The 19412-nt window shown below is 42.3% G+C and overlaps 1 protein-coding gene across 10 annotated transcripts in view; it reads left to right on the top strand.

Moving 5' to 3' along the window:
- The window catches only part of LOC111863322 (homeobox protein homothorax), a 1160896-nt gene that overhangs the window by 405006 nt on the left and 736478 nt on the right, over window positions 1–19412 (top strand). For all 10 annotated transcript variants that reach the window (XM_023849545.2, XM_033751014.1, XM_023849541.2 and 7 more), the window contains one exon: window positions 15764–15814. In XM_023849545.2, coding sequence (XP_023705313.1) covers window positions 15764–15814 — 51 coding nt within the window. The remainder of the gene's footprint in view (window positions 1–15763; window positions 15815–19412) is intronic.

Raw genomic sequence — 19412 nt, 5'->3', positions numbered from 1 at the left:
CCCTGCAATGCCATCTCTTGAAGAGTTGTGTCGTTAAGATTCTTGAAATTTCAGCTGTGGCTGTCTATAATTTCAAAGCGCAAGCAACGCTGCATCATGTGTTCTGACCTTGAATGGAACAGTACTGTTCTGACGCTCGTCGGATAATGGCGGTTGAACAGAGAGCCAACATCAAATTTTGTTTGAAGTTGGGCAAAACAGCCGGAGAGACGTACGAAATGATGAATAGTATGTGTGGTAGAGATTGTTTGAGTCACTCGAACATTTTTCGATGGTATGCTATATTTCATGACGACGGGGAGGACATTAAAAACGCTCCACGTGCATCAAAGCCGAGAACAAGTCGAATTGAAGAAAATGTGAAAGAAGTGACCGAAATCCTTGCATCAGAAAGATGTGTTTCTGCAAGACTCGTCGAGTAGCTTTTGGGAATACCAAAAAGTACTGTGCATCAAATTTTGACCGAGGATTTGGGCAAACGGAAGGTCTGTGCGCGGTTTGTACCGCACGCGCTGTCAGGCGATGAAAAACATGCCAGAGTGGAACACTGTAAAGACATGTTACGGTCGGCCCAAAGTGATACAGAATTTACAAAATCGATTGTTACTGGTGACGAGACATGGTGTTTTCAATATGAGCCTCTCACAAAGCGGCAGAGTGCAGCGTGGCTGAGCCCAAAAGAAGCCGAAACCAAAGAAAGTGCCCATGCAAAAGAGTTGAGTAAAGACACTGCTAACCGTTTTCTTCGATTCCAAAGGAATCATTCACAAGGAATTTCTGCCAGAATGGCAAATACTGAATTCTGATTATTATCTCGGAGTCCTCGAACGTTTGTTGTCGAGAATTCTTCGAATTCGACCTGAATGTCGACAGCAAGGTTCCTGGTCCCTCCTCCACGACAGTGCCCCACCCCACAAATCGAAGATCATGCGCGATTTTTTGGCCAGAAAAGGGATCACAGTCCTGATCATCCTCCGTATTCGCCATATTTGGCTCCAGAAGATTTGTGGTTGTTCCTAAAAATTAAGTTGGCAATGATAGGAGACCGCCACGACAACATCCAGGACCTCCAACGGGAATGTACCACAGTTTTAAATGCGATTCCACAAAAGGAGTACAGTGACTGTTTTCGAAAACTTTTAAATCGATTCCAGCTATGTACTGATTCAGAAGGAGACTTTTTGAATAGAGAGAGATAAATTTTAAAACTAATTCACGTCTTGTATTTTTAATGAACACAGTCCTAACAGAACGTGGACACACTGTGTATATGAAGCAATTGAAGACACGAACAGCACGCGGTGTTCGCAGAGTGAGTTTAAGCCTTTCTGTGAAACAGGCTGATATGCCGGGCATGGCGTATTTGAATTTATGGAAAAGAGAAAAATCTCTTTCCCCTGCCGAGAATCGAACCCTGACTCTGACTGAACTGGCTTTGCTCCCACGGCTGCTGCTATTTATTCATATTGTTAAGTCTTACTCTGTCACTTCAGATGGAAGTCTGAAGCAACAATCAAAACCTTTGATTGGCCTCAAAGTAAATGTACATATGGGTTTTTTCGTGACACACATGTAGAAGGCTCAGCTAAGAATTCGCGACATTCATCTTGTTAAAGGAACGGAAAATGTATCAAGTTCTATAGGCCCATGAATGTAATGTTATTTTTAAGATGGAATATACATAAGTTACAACGCACAACTTTGTTCAGATCGTAGTGTTCTGGGCTGACAACCTGTATTCATGTAGGCGGTTGACATTTCAGAGGATAATGCTGCATCTTCTTCTAAGGTTGAACGATTGAATGACTGCTAAATTTCTGCTGGCACTCACCAGCACAGTAATTCTTGGTTCCGAGTTCCACGGGAATCACGACCATATTTTACTCTCACGGCTCTGGGAACCTTGAAATTTTCTCGTCTTAAGGGTTGGGTGGTGAAGTGCTGACTCAAATGATGAAGATGGATGCAGTGGTCTTCCGGAACATAATCTTTCTACAAGACTACATGGTGTCACAACCGAGAAAGTCACAAAATGAAGAGTCAACTCCTTGAGAGCATCAGAGCTTAACAGCTTTCCTTATTCACATTCTTTCTAATCTTATCAGAAAATTATTCATGTCTGTTTCGGCAACTGACCGCCTCTATGGTCTACTGGTCAGAGTTCCTGGCTACAGATCCAGAGATCCCGGGTTCGATTCCCTGCGCTACCACATTTTCTGAGAAGTAGTGGGTCTGGAACGGGGTCCACTCAGCCCCGTGAGGATAATTGATTAGCTATTTCAAAGAAATAGCTGCTCCGGTCTATAAAACCGAAGTTAACGGCCATGGGCTACCTTTGCGCTGCCACGCGACACCCTCTATCCGCTAAATTTGGCACTAACTTCGCCGACAAGCGGCGGTAGCTCGGTCGGTATAGTTCACTTGCGGACTCAAGCCACGGAGCTTGTTTTGGTAACTGGACCACCAAATATGAGGCCCTAAGCCACCCAGTGAACATTCCAGTAATATCTGATGACAGAAACCATGCTAATGGGCCAGTGAGTTTCTATTCACATTCTCGATGCTTCCTTCGAAATTTTCATATTCATGTTTGCATGTTCAGCAGAGTTCCTCGCCGTCTGACTGTGGCATTACAAGTCAGACAGTGCCCTAAGAGCAAGACACATAAATGTCCATATTATTGGATTTGCTGAATAGTTTACCTTTTCTTTCCACCCTTCATTATATATATATTTTTTTTTCCTGCGCATCAGTTTTACTTGTGAAATCTGGTGTCCATTATAGAGATCTATAATAGTTGACTGCTTTCTTGACGGGGGGTTTCACATACAGAGTTTCTTCTGCTGCTCTTTTTTCCTTTTACATAAGGCAAGTGACAGAATGAGGGTGCGGTAAGTTCCATTGAAAATGAAATCAAAATGTGGCAACGTCGTTACCTCCAGAACTCCTGCTGTTTGCTTATTCTGGTCATGTGATCAACAACACAAGGTAGAGAAAGATTTACGGCCTGCAGGTACTAGTGACCCCCTCCCCCTCCTTGTACCTAAATAATACCCACCCCTGAGTTTTTACCTATTCCTATATACCAAGGTTTTTACCTGTGTGCTTATGCACTGAGGCTTGTCCTAATCGCTTTTTTCGTACTTTTGTAACCCCCACACTCTTTGGCCTTATTTCTCTGGGTCCCCAAACCAGGGAATAGAGAGGCCAGCATGGTATGTGTACTGCAACGGGTCTCCAGAATTGTTTTCTTCTTCCCCACGGCATCGTTAGAGCTCGCTAACTTTTCAGTGAAATTCTACGGCTACCGGAGCATCCCTCCTTCTGTATGCCTGCTTGAATCTCACGTTCACAATTTCAGAATAAGAGAAACCCTGTTAACCGGTTATTGTTCTCCCCCTTTACAGTTTATTAACTGTGGACGTCGTAGACGAATGTTGTATAGAAAAGGATATTTGCTCCTGAGAGAGATGAAGAAACGCAATGAATGTCCTGAAGATGGAGGTAGTATTTCCTTCTGAAACGTAGGTAAACATCTACCAGACTAAGCCGACTTATAACATGTCATGTTTTTATGTTAATACTGCATTTATTTCCTTGAACCAATACCTTCAAATCATGTAACGACACTAACACCTTATGTTATAATTGTTCGTGTGCCCATTTTGGTACCATAACACACGTTCCGAAAATACTCTGTTCTGGCTCCGGGCTTTCCGGGTTGGGGGGCACTTGGTAGCGTAGTTGGTTGAGGCATTATACTACGAGCTGGAAAGTCGCGGGTTCGGGTCCCGATGAGGTGTTTTTTTTTCAGTTGACCTAATTCTTTCAGCCGCACTATGGCTCTGGGGTCGACTCAGCCACTGACAGAAATGAGTACCAGGAATCTTCCCGGGGGTAAAAGGCGGCCTGCGCATAAGGTTGACAACCTTACCGCCAATTCTGAGCCGATTATCTAGAAAATGTGGGAGCCTTGACGTCTCACAACCCTATGGTCCTTCACGGACTGTTACAGGGATAGCTTTGTCTGTTTTTACTTTACCGGGCATGAAATGTCAGGCGTGTACGTGAAAAGTATTACTTCACATTACGGAACTTAATTAAATTCGTTAGACTTTCGTGAAGACGGTGCCGAAAATAGGAGACGAATTATATAGTGTAGAGCCAGCAACGTTACATGCACTGAAACACAGTTCTGAATCATAAGGAAGAAACCCGTACCCTTGGTAAGATCTGGGTATTCTCGCAACGGTGAACATGTGTTGTGGGGAGGCATCTTATCTCAGAAGATGGAAGCCTTCAGTTCACACCTAGTGTGATGCAGTAGCCATCAGTTCTCTTAATGTCCCAGAGCCGTGCATGCTTCTAAAACAGTTTAGGGCAAAGTTAGTGGCTGGGAAAGTGACATATTATTCTTTCAACAGGACATTCCTAGTTAAAACGTCATTGGGTAACCAATAATATTTTCTGCAAAACTGATTATTTCAGTTATCCTCAGAAGATATGTCTGCGGATAGCAATGAACACATCAGACCCTACGCGTTATGGGACAATTGATAGTATCTGAAACCTGAGATTTCCCGGTCACAGTAGCCGAGCGATCTAAGGCATGTACTGTCTTCGCTCCCTCGGAAGCTGGGATCGTGGGTTCAAATCCCACACAGGGCATGGATGTTTGGTGTGTGTATGCGTTTATTCTGTGTGTAGGAAAAGGCCTTGCGACGAGCTGATCACCCGTTCAAGGAGTCCTGCCGTTTGTACGAGTAAAATGATCATGAAAGTGAGAAATCAGCCCTATGATCCGAAGTGGGAGCAAGAGGAGGAAGAAAACCCACTAAATTTACCGCGTCAGCCTATCATAAGTCTAGTGTCATGTGAACACAGATTTATGTATTGTAACAAAGCAATTCATTTATTTCTTTACGTCCTTAACTGTCTTCTCTGAAGCTCCTAAGTTGATACTTGTCGGTAGTCTGTATTCCTAATGAAAATTTTAGTGACAGTATAATTTTTTGTGCCGGTCACGGTAGCCCAGCGATCTAAGGCATGTACTGTCTTTGCTCGCTTGGAAACCGGGATCGTGAGTTCGAATCCTACCCAGGGCATGGATGTTTGTGTGCGTTTTTCTGTGTTCGCTACGAGCTGATCACCCGCCAAAGGAGTCCTACCGAATGTGTAAGATCTAGAAAAACCGAAGTGAACGGAGAAGTTCATGGAGGTAGGCCTAGGGCCACTGGGGCTGTAGTGCCAAGGGGAAAAATATAATTTTATGTACGAATTACAGAGCAATTTCATAATGAAAGTAGGTATGCATATAGAACCTTAATGAATTACACTACTTTTTCCGTGAAGTTTGCTCTGTTACAGAAAGTAAAAGAGAGGCAATTTAACTTATACAGTGTCCTTATGTTTAAGATTTCTTATAATCATGAGAAGAAGCTTTCATCACTACTGATTCAAGGGGGAGTATTTATTTGTTCTCTGACCTAAACATTCCTCATCAGAAGAGATCTGTCGGCAATACATGAACTCTTTGAAGTCATTTCTGTAAAACTTCTAATAAAATCAAACATTTCAAATTCTTTTCCTTTGGAGTATTTGCAGAGAGTTACGTCAAACGCCCAGTCACGGAGCTGTTGACAAACGATAATCCAACAAGATGTTAAAGTAAAAAAAAAGTAAAGCTATCCCTGTAACAGGCCGTGAAGGCCCATAGGGTTGTGAGATGTTGAGTGTCCCACATTATCTAGATAATCGGCTCAAAGATGGCGGTAAGGTTGTCAGCCTTACGCGCCAGCCGCGCTTTACTCCCCAGGAAAATTATTTAATTAATTCCTGGTACTCATTTCTGTTAGAGGCTGAGTCGACCCCAGGGCCATAGTGCAGCCTGAAGGATTAGGTCCATTGGAAAAATCCAATGAACTCATCGGGACTTGAACCCGCCACCTTCCATGTTCAAATTGAAGCGCCGTGAAAAATCATACCTTTTTTTTTGCGTCTTGTGCTCTCAAAATTTTATGATGTTTTAAAGGCCCATAAATCCCATAACGTGCTACAAAATTGCCCGTGTCCTTATCCACATGAGCAAATGTGTAAATATAAAGTTTTTCTTACTTAACACTTGAAGTTCATCACATAGACCGCCTTTTAACTGTTCTCAAAATGAACAAAAGTTCGATGGGGTTCTTATTGTAAGAAAAACTGTCAATGGGGAAATTAATGAATATATGGAGGAGAGAAAATCTCTTTCAATACTGGTCTGTAAATCTTGGTTTACATGTGATGATAATTATAGTTCATAATTATGTAGTTTGAAATACAGAATGAAGTAAAGTAGCTCAAGACAAGTCTACCAGGCGAGTTTTGGCTTTTGATATGATTAAATTTCTTGCTCATCTTGTCCCCACTGTGGAGCGTAGGGCTGATTTCTCAGTTTCATTGATCATTTTTACAGACGGTAGGACTCCTTGGACGGGTGATCAGCTCGTCGCAAGGCATCTACTTAAGCACAGGACAACACAGACACAGAATAAACGCATACATACATCAAACATCCATGCTTTGTGTCGGATTCGAACCCACCATCTCGGCTTCCGAGCGAGCGAAGACAGTACATGTCCTAGACCGCTCGGCTACCGTGACCGGCATGAGTAATATTTTGGAATATCATAGTATAGGCATGTACACTTTCTAGAAAAATACATTTCATTGATGTGTGAGGGCGGTAATACAAGTGTTTTTTTAATTATATACCGTGCAGAGAACATCTGGAAGTTGGGCGCGATCACGTGTTGATACTCTGAAGTTAACGTTGCATGAGTGTTAGTATGTATTCATATGTTCACATTGACCAGTCTCTAAAAGTAAATGCCTTTCTCGACTCGAAGTTTTGCCATTTGTAACCTCATGGTCACAGACTGGGGTCAGACTGTGTACTCTACCTGAACTGCCCTCTCCTTAGTTAGAGGTATATTGTTCTTTTTTTGAGTTATTTTTCTCTCCCAGCGCCTGCTCCCTCATTACCTGAGCTGATAATCTTCTGTTTTGCACCCCCTGCTGTGCACAGTGACAGCCTGTCTCTTCTGTCCATCTCTGTCTGTACATGTCTGCAGATATTTCCTTCTGCGCCTTCTTTTCCACCACCTTTTTCATTCTTCTTCGAAAAGTTTGGGGGTTTGTGTCCCGTTCGCAAGACCACCCAGCTCAGAGGTTAGGTCAGTGTTCTAGTGACGTTCGTCCGTCTGTTCAGATTTCACAATCGTGAAGTCTCTGTGTTGATACGTTGTGACGAATGTATTTATGCATTAGGTCAGAGCTGCAATTGTTTCAGGTTTTGCATATTCTTAGTTCGAAGCTAAATTATGTAAGTGTCACTCAGTAGGTAACAGCAGTATCTTCGTTGGCCATCGTGTTAGTTGTCATGAGCCGCGACCCCGGTTTGGAGCCTTAAGGTCTCTTGATCGAAACCTGAAATTGTTCATAAAATCATCATTATTATTATTATTAAAGCTAAGACAGCATGTTGTGTTCAAGGACACTTCCTAGCCTTTAAAGAGGGATTGATTCAGTACAGTGTAAAGTTTATACTCCAAGATGCCTTAATAAACCTCAAAACAATATTAGGACAACGAGGATATACGTGTAGGACGTGAAGCACACGTGAGAGACAAGGAGTGCATATAGAGTTTTAATCCGAAAATGGCAAGGAAAAAGATATGATGGCATGGATCGGATTGATCTGGCTCAGGATATGGACCAGTGGAGGTCTCTGGTGAACACGGTAACGAACCTTCGGGTTCCATAAAATGCTGGGAAATTCTTGAGTAGCTGTATAATTGGCGACATTTCAAGAAGGGCTCAGCTGCATGAGTGAGTGAGTGAGTGAGTGATCCATATGGGCCTATTTGTAATTGTGAGTAGGCGTATAGTTTGCGGGATAGACTGTATGAGTGTTCCCATTTCTGGAAACACTGTAGGACTGTTATACATGTCCTCCGCTCCTTCAGAACAGCTGATAACTTCCGCTTAGCCGCGCCTTTCATGTGTAGTACGCACCGATGAACGCCCAAAAAGGTCTACACCGATACAATACTTTCATACGCTGTATAAAACGGGGGGTTTAAATGTACCGTAACAATATTACTACGGACCTACTGGGGTTGTAATAGGGAGGCAGTTTTGACGAACTGAGGTGACCCTGGCATCGCTCATTTGCCAGCCAGACGGTCTGTTTAACCACCAGTCCCGTATTGATTGTTCGGGGTACGAAAGAGAGGGTTTAGTTGTATTAGTATACCGTATGAGAACATAGATCCTATACTCAATTCTGTTCCTCCTTCGGCAACTCCCGTGGAAACTGTCGTTACCAGACTTGAACGATACAGCCAACCAGTTGTGTTGGATTGATAATGCAAAGAAGACGAGAGTGAAAGGGAAGAAAATGTATATGTTCCGAATTAAGCACTACGCCAAGAAGGCTTATGGGGGAATAGACATATAGATCCGCATTTTCTCTGTACTAGATGGAGGTGACTGCTCAGCTTCACGCCTCGACCGCTTTACCCCCCTGGGTAACAGCCTTATGTACCCATTACATAGGAGGTTGTGTGGACCCCAGAAGCGGTTCGGACGACGTGGAGAAGAGAAAATTCTTGAACCTACCGGGACTCGAAATCTGACCCTTCGGTCATCCAGGCCGTATCCAGTCGCTATACAGACTACGACACCCCGGCTCCAGTCTGTGTGTCATAGAGGCTTGAAGTAAAATTGGAAACACCAAGAAGAGAAAATAGTTTTGAAAAATAGTCGAATTATGAAAGGAACGATTGAACGAAATGTATAAATGCCTGAGCAATTTTCGTAATCTTATGTAAATTTCATTATTTTCGTTAGCTAAAGCAACTCTTTCCTTATTTGACGTAGCTATGTATTAAAAGTCGCGGGTTCCAGTCCTGATGAGGTCATTGGATTTTTTCAGTTGACCTAATCTTTCCAGCCGCACTAGGCCCTGGGGTTTACTCAGCCTCTAACAGAAATGCGTACCAGGAATTAAATAAATAATTTTCCTGGGGAGTAAAGCGCGGCCGGCGCGTAAGACTGACAGCCTTACCGAGATCTTTGAGCCGATTGTCTAGATAATGTGGGACCCCCAACGTCTCACAACCCTATGGGCCTTCACGGCCTGCTACAGGGATACCTTTACTTTTTACTTTTTATAATAATAATAATTCTGTTCAGTATTCATTTACGTGCTGAACTCAACAATCAGAGGCCAAATACATAATTATCATGAATGAATACAAGAAGTTCTGGGAAGAACTAATCTCCTACGTTCCTAGCTCTACAATCTGAATATTCGATGAAAGTAGATGAAACTTCAGTCAATCTGCACAGTGAATTAAAACAGTTCAAGAGGCTGTAATGTTGATATTGCTGATCGCAGGGATTTATACAGCAAGCCATTAAGATGACTTCATGTATGACGAAATACACACCACATTTCATAGAGACTGGTACAGGCGTTCAAGCAGTATTAAGGGTTTGCCTCGGAAATTTTGAGAGGCTTTCATGTTGGTAATACTGAAGGGAGGGATTTATGAATTACGCCGTTGAGATGGGGCCCGAGTATCAGTATCATGTTTCATAAAGACTGGTTCAGACATTCGAAAGGATTTAGGGAGGATACACAGACAGACACCGACACACAAACATACGCACACACAGACAGCAATGTGATCACATGAGCTTATAAATAATGTTATGTTAATAATGGTGATAAAATTCTTCTGTTACTGCACAGGCTGGTGTAACGGTGTCGCTTCAAAGTTGTATTCAGATCATAACCGGTCTGAAACTTGGGCCATAGGCCCGGCTCCAGGTTTTCCAGTTTCAGTCACTCTCCTCAGTTGAATATAGGCATAGCATGTTGAAATAGTACACGAGTACATTCATAATTCTTAGTCACCATTTATTACCTACCACCATCTCAGTAAATGTCATATAACTTGTGTAGTTGGAAGAGCTTCGTTAAATAATCTGATAACCACTTTACCTCCTCCTAGTTTTCTATTGTGTTAGCTTATTTGATTATGTTCTATTTAACGGCACTGTCAATAGCTCAGGGTACATAGTGTCTTATGGTGGGAGGAAGGCCGATCACAACCGCCGCGCGGTATTAGTAATGAAATTTCTTTGCTCGCTCGAACACTGGGATCGTGGGTTTGAAACCCACTCAAGATATGGATGTTTGCGTTTGTTCTGTCTGTGTGGGTAGGTAGCGGCCTTGCGATGGGCTGATCACTCATCCCAGGAGCCCTACCGACTGTCTAAGATTAAAAAAAATTGAAGTGAAAAGAAGCGTTTCACGGATGTCCCATGCTCCAGGTGGGAGCAACAAGAATGAAGATAAGTAGGGTCCATGTTAGGTGTGTCCCTTGTCACCACGGCTTGGCGCTTCCTCAGGTTGCGGATGGAGGAGACGGCCTCCAGGTATGAAGGGAAGCTGCGAATATATTGAATAAGTTGTCTCGGACAGCCGACAGGAGGTGGTCCTCCAGCTTTAGGGTTAGGCGTGGGGCTAACAACTCCTCGCCTTAAAAAGTAAGCTTGTTACGAAAATGTTCAGAAAGCCTGTGACCTGGACGGATCCTCTGGATAAACGACCTAGGCTAAAGAAAATCGATATCTTAGAGGGATGGGATGGTATGGATTGGATTCATCTGGCTCAGGATAGGGACCAATGGAGGGCTCTTGCGAACACGGTAATGAACCTTCTGGTTCCATAAAATGCTACACAATTAGCGGCTTCTCAAGAAGGGCTCAGCTCCATGAGTGAGTGAGTGAGAGAGCTAGGGTAACAGAGTGTTTAAATTTAGGGATGGTTGTTTACATTGCATTCAAAAGGATGAGGAAGTAAGTGGTGGTATATTAATTTGAAATATTGTTTAGGCTTGCACGTTATTAGTGGATCTAAATTTCTCCGAATTGTGTTGTGTTTTTTCCAGTGGGAATTACCTAAGAACTTAAGTTGGCTACACTGACTGAAAATGTCGCCGGTTTAGCCATTACCTCTAGGGAGTAACAGCCTCTGCCGGCTCTTTATGTCGTCACAGCCATTCTGCTATTGGACGTTGCGAAACAGCTGTTATACTCGTAAGAAATGAGAAAGAGTCTAAACACTGATTTGGTTAGACTGCCTTTCCAAATGAATCAAAGTAACGTCTGAGAATTTCGGGGAGTTTCTTTTTTTGAGTATAATAGTTTGGATACTCAAGAGACGTAATTTATATTCTTAGACTCTTGACTTAAATATTGAGAGAACACTTAAAAATAGACAGCGGTAGGTCTGTCCGAAACTTCGCTGTTATATGTTTTACAGTTAGCCTAACCTGAGCTCTAACTTTCATGAAACTACACGGTAAACGTTTTACCTTAGTTGCTAATCATAGCAGAGGCTTGAATTCCCGTCACAGTGCACTACAATTCAAATAGAAAATTTGAATATGAAACACCAGTTCTACGGAGAATTGTGTTTTTTTTTATGCCGTGCTTATTATTATCTTCTTGCATGCACTGTGAAGGATTAAGTCGATTCCCTTATTGTCTTTTCCATATATACAACATAAGTTAATATACCAAAGCCCTCTTGAGAAGCCTTCAGGAGATTGAGAAATTCTTTCCCCCCCCCCGAACCCAACAGTACTTTCTTAGTCTCCCATTGGTACCCGTCTCGTGCCTTATGAATTCAGTTTATACTCCCGTAATCTATTCTTTTAAGATGACTTTTATACTTGTAAGATTTGAGGTTTTCACGGCGGTCACTATGAAGAATGCCTTTTTCTGGGATATGGCGCCGTGTAGATATTGTGTAAACCGACGTTTCGGAGTAACTAATCGCCTCCATCTTCAAGGTATAAAGAATCCGCTAGCGAATGAGCAAGTGGCTGCATCTGGTGCTCACGTTGGATCCTCGCTCGCGGATTTTTTATACCTAGAAGATGGAGGCGATACGTTCCTCCGAAACGTTGGTTTACACAATATCTACACGGCGTCACATCCCAAAAGAAGGCATTGATCAGTTTTAATTTTGTCTTCAAACTAATCTCACTTCCCCAAAGCTGTCTCTTTCCTTCAGGTGTTCAAAACTAACATTCTGTGTGATTTTATCAAATTTCAAACGTTTCTCCCATTTCATATTCATTGATTTGATCACTAAAATATCTGGCGAGCTTCTTGTTATGCAGTTTATTAAATCCGTATTTTATTTACTCTTTCCTCCTCATATTCCCTTCATCGATGTGTTGTAAAACACCTTCAATCAACATTCTCTGCAACCAGTTACAAACACAACATGCCACTTCAGTTCCTAACTCAATATAATATATCCTTTTTGGTGCGAAGGTCTGAAGGAAAGCGACAACTGGAAAGACCTAGACGTAATGAGATATTAGTGAAGTAGGAAGAGGTGGTATGGGCTTGATTCATCTGGCTCAGGATAGGCACCAATGAACACAGTAATGATATTTCCGTGAAATGTTGGGAAATTCTTGAGCAGTTGTTCTACTGACGGCTTCTGAAGAAGGGCTTGGCTCATGGAGTTACTTATAATGGAATATATGATATATACAGTAAGGACAGTCTACATAACAATATTTCTGAAAGGACAACAAAATAGACACTAATGCGTCAACATTTTGTTTTTATTTGTTCTTCACGCTGCATATTCCGACCCTTATTTTTGGTCTTCATCAGGCGCATGATAAATACAAGCATTATTTAATTGAATTGTATCTTTAATTCCAATATGGATCCATATGTATTTAACGTAGCCACTCACCTACCTGAATGGCGACACTATGCCAACACACTCAACTACAGAAGCGCCTTTATAGCCCCTGGCACCACCACTCTCAACGTACACTAGCTGGCGTCTTAATCCAACAATAAATACAGATAACTCGCATGTAACCCACTCATGCATTGGAAGCGACATCTTACCGCCCGATATTCACACAACTAAAATGAAATTTTCAACAAGCACCAGAATCAAAAACACAATTTACAGTTTAGCAACCGGAATAACATGCTTTTATGTCGAACAAAAACTCTGCGAGAGCCAGGGGGGTGAGCGCGTAGCAAGTTATGACACCAGGAAGGATGGAAAGAAGGAGCCGGTGGCAGCCAGCGAACTCTGAGAGCGAGTGCCAGAGACAAGGGAATGGCTTGTCGCAAAGAGATGGCAGCACCATAGGGAAGGAAAGGAGGTGGGATACGAGTCCAACAGAACGGCTCAGGTCTTTCACTTTGTTTGGTTTAGCAATAGGATCCGCTATTGTTTCTCCATCCTGCCACAACCGGTATTTAGTGGGCGACAGAATTATCACGTAAATAAAAACCGATTTATTACTATACGTCTGTTTTGAAATGAATAGGGAATACTACTCTGTCGGTTTATTTTGTGATAAGTTGTAGGTTGTGACGAGGTAACTGTGTGAACGTGCACGCGAAATCTCTGTCTTATGTTCCGGTAAGTGAATTCCCTTGTCTGAGAAGGGACAAACAATTTTGAATCCCGTTTGATAAGGATGTAAAGTACACGTTCAGAAATATCAAATTAAAATGTATTTATTAATGATGTGATAGAAGAATTGCAGATTTTCAGCTAACTGCCAAGAATTTTCGTGTTATCTCTTTAAGCTTTCTTTCTTGCAATTGATTTTTATTGTTATCACAGACATATTTCATAATTTATCCATTCTTTCCAGGTCGATAGACATGAGTATAAAACAGTGCTCTAATGATATGTAACATTAATTTTGTTTTATTTCTTAAAAACAAAGTGATTTCCTAAAGCAAACACATCAGCTGATCAAAGGACATGTTAAAACAGTTGTAATCATATTAATCAAAACAAACGAACAAACAAACGTATAAGACATTTTCTCTCCTGTACGCTCTCTCTTGATTTCTAGACTTTTTTTAATTTTTTTATTGTTAGTGGGGTGGGACTAAATCCCTTGTACTGCGGCCACTTCTGGCCTGTTGTACCAGCTACAGATGATAGGTGAGGGTGATTGTGGATAAATTGGTGGAATGAAGATTGGCAGGGGAAACCGAAGTAGTCGGAGAAAACCTGCCCCAGCGCCACTTTGTCCACCATAAATCCCACTTGACCAGACCCGGGATCGAATCCGGGCCGCCGCGTTGGGAAGCCAGCGACTAACCGCTTGAGCTATGGCGCGGCCTGGATTTCTAGACTTACATGGCCGTTTAATTATTACAATAAATTCATAATTTGTTTTATATGATATGCCGATTCGTTGTGCATGGCAGTCGACCTCAGTGCTTGTTATTCACATGCCACTTCGTCTCTTTCTGACCTTCTTTAGCGAGATAAATATTAAACATTATTAATGTGAAGTTTCTGTGAGTGTAATTTGATTTTTATATGGGAGCGAAATTAGGGAGGGAGGTAACCGAGGTTTGGGGAACTTTTGTGACCCTTTTCTGCCTGCTGTGTTATATTAGTGTCTTGCTTGGCTGACTCTTCGACCCTGATAATGGAGACGATACATTCCTCCGAAACGTCAGTTGACTTTCACCGGACTATACTCTAGCTGTATACCAGAAAACAGAACTCGTCATAGCCCTAGCTATGAGAACCTCAGAAGTTTATATTATATATTTTAACATAGTAATCCTCCTCGGTTAGTCTTGGCGGTATCATTGGCTGAAAAGAGAGTTTTCCTGCGTTTCATCGACAGCCTCACGTTCCTTGCGTGTGACGTCAGCTTACATGATGCCTCGTTTGCTCATAGCAGACACGAAATTTAATTTTCAATGACAGTGAGGTGGAACAAATCATACTTGGCTCGTGTTTTCTGTGGTTTGCTGCATAGAATTTTAATCTGTATTGCTCCAGTTCAGAGGAACTAATATTGCAGCTACATGGACTGTAGCATAAATGGCATTAGTTTCGTAATCATTTGAATCGTACAAAGTAATATAAGCTGTTCTGATTGTAAATTTTCTATTTTTTTTTTTTATTTTATGGCCCATTGAGCGTTTATATTTCCATGAGATAAAGGAAAGTTACCTTTCTCACCACCGAACCGTGGAGGTCTGATTGTAGAGGTGGAGTTAAAGTTCAACACTAGATAGGAGCGAACAGCGCCACGCTCCAGCCGCTCTATCCCAGGGAAAGACGTCCCCCGTGTACACTAAAAAGTGAAGAGACCCAATGCCACTTCTGACATGGCACTCTGAATCTTCACAAGTCGACGAATTTTGCGTGGCAGTCTCCTACCGAGAACTCATAACTGTGTCACTCACTGTTACTGTCGTTATATAGCTTCCGCACCGACCACGCAAAAACACAGCCTTTGTTGTTGAAACGCCTTTACCGAATGATTGCATAGCAAAGGTCGTTGCACGGACCCCATAGAAAGCTAGTCATGTGATAGCTACCATGCTAGTTCATTGGCGCGCTGACTTTTGCCTAGCAACTAACTATAAACATTCGTCCTATTGTTGAGTGTGCTTACGCGAGATGTTTATCGCGCCGTTGCCTAGCGATACACATTACAATACCTTATTTAGGCCACCGCCGCTTTCTTCCAAATCCTTTCCAGTTCATCAGTCATCTTACCACCCTACGGTATGTAGTGTGTTTATATAACCCTCACACTCACGTATACACATATACACGTATTAGTTCTGTGGAACAGCTTTGTATATAATTCTCCTTTCATTATTTTTTTTTCAGATTCGGCAAGAGAAGCCATACTACATAGCTGACCCCGAAGTCGACTCACTTGTAAGTATTCTCTCCTTGATACAGCTTAATTATTAAGTATAATAGACTTAGAGAGAGTATCCATTTTCGCAGAAGGTAATAACACCTTACGAATCGCGTTACATTTTATACGGGCCTGCAAATGTCGGATACTGTGCATGGTACAGTTGTAACATTCCTTTGTTTTTGGAAATTGTCCTGTTCAGACGTCCTCTCTCCCTTAAGAATATCTGAGTAATTACTTAAAGTAAGTGAGTGCCTACTGCCAGTTAAGTAAACCCTCATATAGGCGCTTTAGTATTGGGACTTCAGTGGGTTTGTGAGCGGTTGATTCGTTACATCAGAATTATAGTGCCTTGTCAGTCAAATGACACTGATGGCTGTTTAATTGCTAATTTACGAAACGTCGTATATATGAAGTATAAGCCACACAGTAAGCTGTGTGCATTGTGATATCAATATAATGACTTATAGGCATAATGTGAAACATAACGAACATTCTGTGTGCATAAAGATGAGGCACTCCCGAAATTGTAGGTCTGAGTGATACAGGTGCACTTGGAACCATAGACACTGTCACTGGTCGAGCTGTTTTTGTTGGTTATTTAAGAGTTATGTCAGTATTGGGACTATATAACGTCGGATGGTAGTATTAATGATGAACTGGAAGGGATTTGGAAGGAATCAGTCGAGTTAATCGAGGCATTAGCCCAGCATTTACCCGAATGGACTGAGGAAAACCACGACAAACTTCAGAAAGAATACCTGGTATCCTGACCAAGAATCAGATCGAGCACTATACGAATGTATTCGGCCGTAAATCTTATTGCTTCAATATGATTTCTTTTCACCACCTTGTGGGTCTTCCTTTCTGTCCGCCGTATTCGTTTAACATGTACATTGTGAAATATTCTTAGGTCATCTTTCATTGGAATTCCTTGTTATATATTCATTATAGCTGAATGTTTGCCATTCTGTCGCCCCTTCCCCTATTTGTGTTAAATTGTAAATATATAACTCCTGTCCTGTTTAGTGTCCCTGAGTTAGAAAATCTACGTGTGTCTTCATTTGTTCTGAAATCTCAGTTGGGCAGCCTAAATTTCACACACACACAAGCTCTCGCTGACAATCACGCGCTCTCTCTCTCTCTCTCGCAGACACTCACGCGCTCTCTCTCTCGCACACACTCTCACTGACACACACACACACTCACTCACGCTTACACTTTCACACACTCTCTCACTGACACACACACACACACTCTCTCTCTCTCACTCACTGACACCCACGCCTTCACACACACACTCTCTCACTGACACTCACTCCCTCACAGACGCTCACTGATACACACACACTCTCACACTCTCTCTCACACACACTCACAGTCTCGCACTCTCTCTCACTGACACGCTCTCTCAGACACTCACACACTCAAGCTCTCTCACTGACACTCACACTCTCACGCTCTCTCTCTCTCACACGCGCGCGCACACACACACACGCACACACTCCCTACACCATAGAGAACACCTCTTTCTGCAGCTCTTCTGTTGCATGCGTGTCTTGTGGCCATTACCTATCAACGACCCTTCTTTACAGGGCAATTATTTAGCAAGCAAGCGCTGTTGTGTAGCTGCTTATTTCGCTGTCGTTGCCTAGCGACGGAGCTACGTGTCATAATATTTTCTGTACCAGAAGATGTTCCAAATATTTCGATTATCTGAATGTCAGTGGCATCGTTCATACTGAACAGTCGTTGCATTTCTAGGTTTCATGACTGGGTAAAGTTACGCAGTCGTAAAGTATAATTAAGTCACAGTATATCACCCCATGTATGGACACAGCCCAGCTGCTTGATATTAAAATGTTTCTGAATGCAGTCCCTAGACCAATATGAAGCTTCTCTCTCATGTTTCAGGTAACTTTATTCCCTTGAACGTAGAGCAAAAAGCATCATTTTAATAACGATTTTACACTTCATCGAAGGAACATCAAAATAGCAGGGAAATTATGGTGTCCTGGGTTTGAATCTTTGTCACATCATTGCGTGATATTTAAAATGATGCCACGTGCACTTAACAGAAATAAAATGAATACTTAAGGGTAGAAAAACCCTGAATAAGCTATCTTGATTAGACTTAACGTTTTATTTTTTCCTGCAGTCCATACAAAGCAGCTTTGCATGTATACTGACGTCATAAAATTCGCAGATTTTATTCCGATATGTTGAGACAACCGCAGGTGGCCTAAGCACCCTTTGGCTGGTCTCTATAGGAGCGAATGGAGCCGTAGCGCCTACATCTTACCGCGAAATGTTGCGTGAGTTGTAAAGTGTCACAGCTCTGTTTTGAAACCTTTCCCGTGAGCAACTTAATTCGCTCCGTATCTTTCCAGACAGTTTTGTTCAAATTTATAGCTTTGCCAGTGTTAAAATAGACGCTACAGGATGTGAATGACCTCTTTTCGTGATTAACACTAATTAACACTAGTTCTGCAACTAAGCTGAATGTTGTGCAGACCGCGTCTGTGGTCTAGTGGTCAGAGTTCCTGACTACAGATCCAGAGGTCACGGGTTCGATTCCCGGCGCCACCTGATTTTCTGAGAAGTAGTGGGCCTGGAACGAGGTCCACCCAGCCTCGTGAGGATAATTGAGGGGCTGTTTCAAGGTAATAGCGGCTCCGGTCTAGAAATAACGACTGTGGGGATCAGTTGCGCTGACCACGCGACACCATGTATCCGCGAAAGTTGGCACTGACTTCACCGAAAAGCGGCGGTCGCTCGGTCGGTATAGTACGCTTGTGGATAAAAGCCACGGAGTAGTTTGTTTTTATTAGAGCAGAATAGTGTGAAGGGATTATGCATTTACAACGTCGAACCCATAAATCTGAGAGAGAGAGCGATAATTCTTTGTTGGTTGTGTTCTTGTATAATAGATCCTAATTTTGAGACTCCGAATTGTGTTGGGAATAACTGTTGAATTCCTACTACGTTTTCTTCTTTATCGTAGTCCCAGTTTAGATAGTGACTCTTATTTGTATTGAATCTAGGCAGTGTACTCCGAAACGTCGGAAGAGCTACGGTACTTCATGTCACACGTTTGTTACATTTGTATTCTACAATTCTTGTATATCTTGACTGGATATATCTAAGTCCATACATTTCTTACCTGCCCTCTGAAGTGCCGGGGTTCGGTTCCTGCCATCAGTGCTATCATCCAGTGCGTCTCCAGAGTGGCTCTGGAGATCACTACAGAAAATTTGCCAAGGAATCTTCTCTTTAAATTAAAATTGTGGAGACATGAATCTGGGACAAGCTGTCCATTATATTAAACACAAAATCGATTAAGCCGTTGGAGGAATGGAGGTATAGCTCCACGCATTTTTAACCTTGGCAGTACATGAAGATGATTGTTCAGCTTCACGCCTCTGCCACTATATCATTGGAAAAAAAAAATCCTTGATATCTCTCACATAGGAGCTGGGACCGGTCTGGTCATGGTTGAGGGTAGAAAGCTCTCTGCTCTTACCTAAAATCGAATCCCGATTCCTCTGTCGTCCAGCCTGTATTTACTGAACACAGTAACTGAGGTTCTGAATGCATAGAACTTTCCCTTTACCA

Source organism: Cryptotermes secundus, unplaced genomic scaffold (genome assembly GCF_002891405.2).
Source record: "Cryptotermes secundus unplaced genomic scaffold, Csec_1.0 scaffold159, whole genome shotgun sequence".
In the NCBI taxonomy this organism is placed as follows: Eukaryota; Metazoa; Arthropoda; class Insecta; order Blattodea; family Kalotermitidae; genus Cryptotermes; species Cryptotermes secundus.
Note: the sequence above shows the minus strand (reverse complement) of the source record. Positions and strands in the feature narration are given on the sequence as shown.